Source organism: Lathyrus oleraceus, chromosome 5 (assembly GCF_024323335.1).
Source record: "Lathyrus oleraceus cultivar Zhongwan6 chromosome 5, CAAS_Psat_ZW6_1.0, whole genome shotgun sequence".
Taxonomy (NCBI): Eukaryota; Viridiplantae; Streptophyta; class Magnoliopsida; order Fabales; family Fabaceae; genus Lathyrus; species Lathyrus oleraceus.
Window position 1 is genome coordinate 602,622,015 of NC_066583.1, and position 8,071 is coordinate 602,630,085.

Consider the following 8,071-nt stretch of genomic DNA (forward strand, 5'->3'; position numbering starts at 1 on the left):
AGCACTAAAATCCACCCTAACCATTTAAAAAATTTATACCACAAGAATTTATCTACCTCACATGTCACAACACTACGCCAAAAAGCGCTTTTAACAGCGCATCTTAGACAGCGCTTTTAACAGAAAGCGCTGTCTAAGGTTTAAATTAAAATAAAGCGCTGAAAATGTTCCAAGAAAATACTAAAAGCGCTGTCTAAGGGGGGGTCTTAGACAGCGCTTTTAAAAAGCGCTGTGTAAGACCCCCCCTTAGACAGCGCTTTTAAAAAGCGCTTTTAAATATAGACCTTAGTCAGCGCTTTTGAGAAAGCGCTGTTTAAAGTCTTTCAATTAAAAAAAAACCATTCCAATGGCTTTCACTTCTTCTCTCACTTCCCATTTTCTCTCTCTCCCAAACAAAAACCCATCCCTAACCCCTTTTCAATCTCAACCCTTCTTTTTCCCTACACTCCACCCAAAACCACTCTTATCATCACCTACTTCAATCTCAACCGTTGCTTCAGCGTCATCATCGAAAAACCCTTCCAGTAACAATAACCCTAAACAATCTAGACAAGATGAAGTTGTTGAGGTTGAAGTAGAAGAGGAACTTCCGTGGATTCAAGAAAAAGCTCTCGACCTCGTTGAGTTCACCGGTTCTGTTACCCAAGCGATTCCCGGTCCGAGAGTGGGTCCCACTTCGTTGCCGTGGATTCTCGCCGTTCCTCTTGGTTATGCTGGTCTCACTTTCGTTATCGCGTTTGTTAAAACCGTTAGGAAATTCAGTTCTCCCAAAGCACAACGCAGGAAATTGGTTGGTTTTTTGTTTCTTTGGATTTTTTTTTGTTCATTGCGCTTATAGGAAATTATAATGTTTGTTTGTTTGTTTGTTTGTTTGTCTAGATCATGAAAGTAGTTCTTAGCTTTCATTTTGCTGGCTGGAAAAATCTCATGGAAATTCATTTTTCTGTTTGCTGGCTTACCATACTTTTGACTTCCTCTGCATGTGTCATTGATTTTAAGTAACAAAAAATTCATATCCAGACAGGTTTTGTCTTGGAAGAAATTTTGCGCAAATACATCCGATATGCTCTGAACGAGAAACCATTCAACCCTGATGTTGTAGCTGATTTAATTCAATTAAGGAGAGCTTCTGCATTAAAGGACTCACAAGTTGCTGAGATTCTAAATGAAATTTCACGAAGAATTGTTAGAGACAAAGGTAATGTCTTCTTAATATTGGACAGTTTTCATCTGAGTAATCCTTGTACGTGGTAGTTTATTTTGTCCTAGGCTGTGTAGAAAAGTATTCCGATCAACTGCAGTGATGAGTGAACAGGATTATTTTTCTCTGGTTTGCTCCTTGTATTGACAAAGGTTTAGTATCTGGGTCCATGTTGTCAAGCTCAAATGCTCATGTCTTTTTGATAGAATTTGTGAGATATAGCTTCAATCCCATAATGATTAAGCTACTATTATGTTCTCAGCAAACTATATTTTTGTTTTTATTTGGGGTGCTTAATTTAGGTATGTTGGAGTTTCATCTAGTGGAATCACATACAAGTCCGGGACAACCTCGTTTAGTAGTGGGAGTTCCCAGAGCAGTAGTAAATATGGAGGTTTTGGTTCAAGAGACAGTGATAGGTATAGTGATAGCTACGGAGACAAGGGGCGCTACGATGAAGAAAAAGTAGACAAAGATTACTCAGGAAAATCACGCTATGGTGACTCAAGTAACGATCAAGAAAACTCCTTCAAGAAGGCTTCTGCACGGTCTGTCAGGTGGGGTGTGTCTAACTAGTAATATAGTCTGCAAGCAATGGTAAATGTATATTATGCTTGTTCAATAGTTCCATACTGTAGTTGGAATGTATTGCCATAGATAATCCTTGGAAAGTTTGAATCTGGAGTACCTAGTAACTATTTTTATCTTTACTGTTAGGGGAAAATATCTTGAACTTTGACACTAGTGCTTGATCTTCATAGATGTATTTTATGCTTGTTCAGTAGTTCCATAATGTAGTTGGAATGTATTGCCATAGATAATCCTTGGAAAGTTTGGAATGTTTTATGCTGAAATAAATATGTACCTAGTCAAAGACAGGCAGCATGATACTTACTACATGCTCACACAGGATAGATGTCCAGACTCAGCTTTAATCCTTGATCGTTGTTGCCTAATTCAACAAGCTTTTTTTACTTTTGAAAACATTATGTATAGGAATTTGACTAATGGTTGAGAATTGAGATGCTTATCTCGACCCATCCTTTTACTTTCACTTGCTTTTTGTCTTATGCGCGGATAGACACATGTTTCTACCTTGCCATACTGCAATCGTTCTATTTTGTTACCTGTATTCTTATTTCGGAATGTCTTCCTTGCAGCAAAAGCAAGGAAAAGACATCATCTAGAGCATCGAAGTCATCTGTTAATGCAAGTTCAGTTCCTTCTCAAAGTTCAAGTGTAACTGCAAACAATACTGAGGATGACTTTGATGATTTTGATCCTAGAGGAACATCTACTAGTAAGTATTCTGAACACAGTCTTCAACATTGTAGTTGTTGATTCAATTCATTGAAGAGAAGCATTAAGCTATTTTTTTAAGCTGAGTTTAAATTACCATGGTGGTCATTTTACTGTTTTATGTGTGGTGCACTTGCAACTTTCATACACCATTCCCAACTCAATGTTATGAAATGTGCATAGTTATCACTTATGTAAAACTAATTTAGCACATGTTTCAATAAGAATCTACTATTTCTACGTTAAATTCACTAGGGGATTGCTTCTCCCCCAAGTGATAGTAAATGAAAATTGAAAATGCATTTTCGATCGCATTTAAATGAATCTCACCCTTCAATAAGAATCTATTATTTTTAGTTTTTTACTGCTTGATTTCTCTATTTAAGCTTGACTTGAAATGAACTTTACTCTAGGCTTTGGCAAGGACTTTACCTGAATATCAATATTCACCAAACCAGTCCGGCGCTAGATCTGATGCTTTTGGACAGTTCAGCCAATCTCATTTACATGTTCCAAAGGAGGGTCCATCCAAAAAGCCTCAGTCTGTGCTTGGAAATGAACGGCTACCAAATGGACTCAACAGGTTAATTAGCTACATTCACTAATTAATTATTACTATTATTATTAATACAGTTTCATTTAATTTAATTTATTCAAAACAGGGAAAAAAGGGTATATGGATCAATTTACCCTTGCAACATTCAAACCTTGTTCATTCTGCTGTCCAGGTATATAATATACATTTATGTTTTACATGTTTTACAGCAGCAACTAGCTTAGGAACGGATTGATTGCGAATCCGAACGACTGTTTTTACTGTATTGCAGGCTGGATTTAGGTACCATCATGCCGAGTCGGATTACTTGATGCTTGTATATTGGATCCCTGATACCCCTGATAGCATTCCTGCAAACGCGTCACACCGTGTCGGCGTTGGTGCTTTTGTTGTCAATAACAAGAGAGAGGTGATCTTTCACACATCATTTTGTGGTTATTATACTGTTTCTTGTTTGTAATACTGTTTGAATGGTTTTGTTTCATTTGATAGGTGCTTGTGGTTCAGGAAACCAGTGGTAGATTTGGAGGCACAGGTGTATGGAAGATGCCTACAGGAGCTGTGAATGAAGTATACGTCGAAATGATTATTGATCAAATTATGAAAATGGAAATTCAATCTTTTGAGTTTTGACATGTTTTAATTCTATTTACAGGGTGAAGATATTTGTGATGCTGTAATTAGAGAAGTGAAGGAAGAGACAGGGGTAAGCAAACACAAAATATAGTACAGATTCGTTTTTCTTTGTCACCGACCGTTTTATTAATATATTTAACTAAACATTCTTCAAAATTTATATTACAACATTGTATACTCTACCGTATTCATATTCTATGGCCTTTATAACAGTCTTTAACACTTCTTTTATTAATATATTTAACTATGTTTAGTTTGAAAACTGAGTTTGTAAAAACTGAGTTCATATTTTAGAATACTGTATCTTGTCTCATTACCTCTTGTAATGACTTTGTTAGTTTTGCCTGGATATTAGCAACATACAAATGACAATATTTGTACAGTAAAAAAATTGTGAGGTTACTTTTTCTGGTTCCTTTGTCTGTTCCAACTGCTTTACGTAGCCATGTTGTAGGTGAATCCTTTTTTAGGATTTACTAATCTGTTACATAATTAAGTGAGAGACCGGAATCGAAACCAACTAAAATAATTCCCTGAGGAAAGAAAGGAGAGTTGGTTAGGGAAAAAGTTGTGTTTTTCTTTCCATGGTTTTTGGGCTTGAATTACATAAATTGTCATATCTTCTCCCTCTTACATTTACTTATATTAAGCAAAAAGTAGTTGTCAAATACAAGGTTAAGCACGACCTGTGTTTGCTAAGTTTAATCACATGCATTTGCTTCTTGCTTCTCACCAAGAATACTAATTAGAAATGATGTTTCCAATCTGTATTTCCTATCCAGTTGTGAGGATTACCTTTGAAGTGTACGAGTACATGTTGGAAGCATGATGGACTTTGATATTTGAACATAACTATGCTTTTGATGATACAAGAAAATTATTTTTATAGTAAATGTTTACTTGAGTGTTGTAACTTGAAATGATGGTTAACTTTGATGAAGTGCCTTACTGTAACATTTTGAGTCAGCTGAGATGGCAGCTGGACTCCATCTATTAGTGGCTGGGGCACTTGGTTTCCATGCCGTACATAAGGTAAATACTAGTAAACTGCATTGTTGGCATGTTTCATTCATTGCACTTACCTTTTTGTATGTCATTCTTGGACATAGGTTGAAACAAAGGCACATATGGTACTTGTTGCATTCTCAAGTTCGTTAAACAGTCAGGACAGCTGCTCCTTTGCAGGAACTGGCATCCAAACATGTGATGGCAGCAATGGTGGAGATAATTTGTCAGCATCAAGCCTCTGAAGCATCTGACATACCTTATAATCCTATTAAGAATTGCTTTGAATCTCTATTGTTTATGATACATTCTATAATTAGGCTATTAGGCTGTATTTTAGTGATTTGGTTTTGATTAACTTATTTAGATTATTGTAAAATAATTTTTTTAATAGAAATTTGTGTAACAATTGTCATAGAGTTTAATGAGTTTTGCATTAAAATCTACTCCCACAATTTCATTTTAATTGACACATTTACGTGACTTATTGATCTTTCTGACTTCCACCACACGCTTTTATATTTGTTAGCCAAAAATTGGTAGAAAAAAGGCCAAAATGGCATGTATAAAATGTGATAACTGTCTGTCAAAATCTGGTTGAAAACAGGTAGAAATTCTGGTTTATAAACCTGGAAAAAATGTGGTTTAAAACAAAAGCTTCAAAAATTTTCGTATACATTAGACAGCGCTTTTGTAAAAAGCGCTGTCTAAGGGGGGGATTAGAAAGCGCTTCAGGCAAAAGCGCTGTCTAAGGGGGGGGCTTAGACAGCGCTTTCTGAAAAGCGCTGTCTAAGCCCCCCCCTTTAGACAGCGCTTTTGCCTAAAGCGCTGTCTAAGGTATACCTAAAAAAATTAAAATAGGGGGGGCTTAGACAGCGCTTTTTGTAAAGCGCTGTCTAAGCCCCCCCCCCCCCTTTAGACAGCGTTTTTGCCAAAAGCGCTGTCTAAGGTATACCTAAAAAAATTAAAATAGGAGGGTCTTAGAAAGCGCTTTTGGCCAAAGCGCTGTCTAAGGGGAGGGGGCTTAGACAGCGCTTTTAAGATTTAAACAAGCGCTGTCTAAACCTTTAGCAGCGGAGGCTTAGACAGCGCTTTAAAGCGCTGTCTAAGGCTAAAAAAAGCGCTGTCTAAGGTCTTGTTTGGCGTAGTGCAAAAAGATGAGAAACCGGCTCAACAGACTCTATACACAAAGCATACAAGATGCCCCTAGATCATCAAAGACCTTCTGGATAAATAAATTTTTTCTAGTGGGTATCTTATTTTGTAGAAGTTCCTAATGGAAAACAACAACTTTAGATGGATACTAGTTACCCCGGACTAGAGGAAGAATTAGTTGCCCACTATTAGGATGGGAACCAACCAGTAGATATAGATCTAGAAGAGCATATTAAGTACAAGCTAGTAGAAAAAAAGAAGACATTTTTAGCATATCTCCACCACCAATTGTTTGAATCCTGAATGTGAGGTATTTTATGGATGATAATGAGAATATTACTAACATAAATTGTACCCGAGGAGATCCATATCAAAGGTTCCACCTAGGCATGGCAACATAAATTGTACCCGAGGAGATCCACTTGAACTCTCCCTAAGTTTGACGGGGAAGTTTTCCTTGACTGGGTATGGGTTTTCCCCTATTAAAATATATGGGGACGAGTCGGTAATAGGAACACTAATGCCCACCCTCGAATCCGCCCCATTTATTTTATTATATACTTTATTATTTTGTTTTGATAATTTGGAATATTGAATGTATAATCAATGTTTTGATACTTTTGTTTGTACTTTATCATCTGAAATATCTGAAATGTATGTATAAAATTTTCGAGATTGCTTTATTTTATTATTTGTAATTTCATTTGATGTTAGGAAAATGGAATATTTTTATTTTAAAAAAAAATGATTCCACTACAAGGAAGGTGGCAAGGAGGGGATACTCGAACTTGTTTGGATCGACTTGGATTTTAATTCTTTAACATTGTCAAGAATAGGGGTGGGGAATAAGGATTATTTAGAGATTTAGATTTAGGTATAGGGGAGGTAAAAACCTGCCCCACCCAACCTCGATACCATGCCTAGTCCCACCCTCTTATACCCCAACCTCACCAACAGTCTGTCCAAGCTAGGTAGAAATACTAAAAAAATATAGGAAACATGCTCTCTATGGGGGATAAGGCCAACCAATGGATCATCCTAATAAGAGGTGAGAAGACCAGTTCAGTTTCTATTCCGTTGCGGAACCAAAAAAGGTGATGATTGCAGAAACTACAGTAAAATAGAGCTTATGATGCACTACGATGACACGACACCATGGATCAAAGGTTGAGATCACGACGCCTCTTGAACCAAAGAGATCGGTCTTGATAATGTGTCATTAATCGATGTTACTATTTCTGATACGGTGGACTCGAGGAGGGTACTTATAAGGTCATCACTTCAATACCCAAGTCAATTTAGGGTTCAAGATACTGGAAGTGAAAGTGGAGATTAGAGATTGTGTACCTTAGAACTCTTTTACGAAAGTATTTATACCTTGGGCCTGGTGGAGTAGGCTAGATAATGGGCCTCCTGATATTGGGTCTTTGGGTGGCATGGAGCAGACAATCCCAAGTCTTTGGTTGGCACGGAGCAGAGAGTCTCAGTTCTTTGGCTGGCATAGAGTAGAGAGTCTCGTGTCTTTTGCCGACATAGAGCAGTGTGTCCCAGGTCTTTGGCCGGTAGTGAGCATCAGATTTCGGATCTTTGGGCGACACATAATAGTTTCATCCTAAGACTGTCAATAGGCTAGTCAGTGGAATATTTTGTCGGAATCTTGCAAAGGCTCTCATGAGAAGTTCGATTGAGAGGATTAACTAGGTAGTACATATCCTTAAATTTCTTGAAGATATCTATGTACACTTAAAATATTTTCTTGCCCTTCCTAAATTAAAACAATCCTTGAGCCTTATCCGACTTGGCATAAGTTCTTTCTATATGGAAGATATGGAATAAAAGTGTCGGTGTGGGAACAAATTTCAAGTATTCACACTAACAAATTTTCTATTAATTCATAACCCCAACTTCAAAGTTATTGAAGGAATGTGTGAACCTCATCCTAGAAAATATACATTCATCTAAGGGTATCTCACACCAATCGTATTGACTGCATAATATCTTGTTGGGAGGAGATGAAGTACTAACCAATCCAAGGATAACCCAACATTTGGATGGGCATTATCCATCCTATATTCATCGGTAAAGATGGACGTTGTCCCCAAAATTTCTCGTCCCACCTAAAGATATTAATCACCATCATTAGAGAGCTCAAGGTTGTGATGTTCTTATTGCACCATTTATGTATCTATGTTAATAGATAAAGTGTTACGACCATGAGT

General features: G+C 37.1%; 2 protein-coding genes across 2 annotated transcripts; both read left to right on the plus strand.

Annotated features, from left to right (window-relative positions):
• The first annotated feature begins 344 nt into the window (after window positions 1-344).
• On the plus strand, window positions 345-899 carry LOC127082340 (uncharacterized). Its single transcript, XM_051022576.1, has 2 exons — window positions 345-794; window positions 880-899. Exons 1-2 carry the CDS (start codon window positions 347-349, stop codon window positions 897-899), a joined length of 468 nt encoding a protein of 155 aa, XP_050878533.1. The 5' UTR covers window positions 345-346.
• Window positions 900-2,598: 1,699 nt separating this feature from the next.
• Window positions 2,599-4,947, plus strand: LOC127082341 (nudix hydrolase 2). The gene is made up of 7 exons (XM_051022577.1): window positions 2,599-2,604; window positions 2,914-3,045; window positions 3,163-3,228; window positions 3,328-3,465; window positions 3,549-3,626; window positions 3,712-3,762; window positions 4,802-4,947. The coding sequence occupies exons 1-7, from the start codon at window positions 2,599-2,601 to the stop codon at window positions 4,940-4,942; spliced, it is 612 nt and encodes a 203-aa protein (XP_050878534.1). The 3' UTR covers window positions 4,943-4,947.
• The last annotated feature ends 3,124 nt before the right edge of the window (window positions 4,948-8,071 follow it).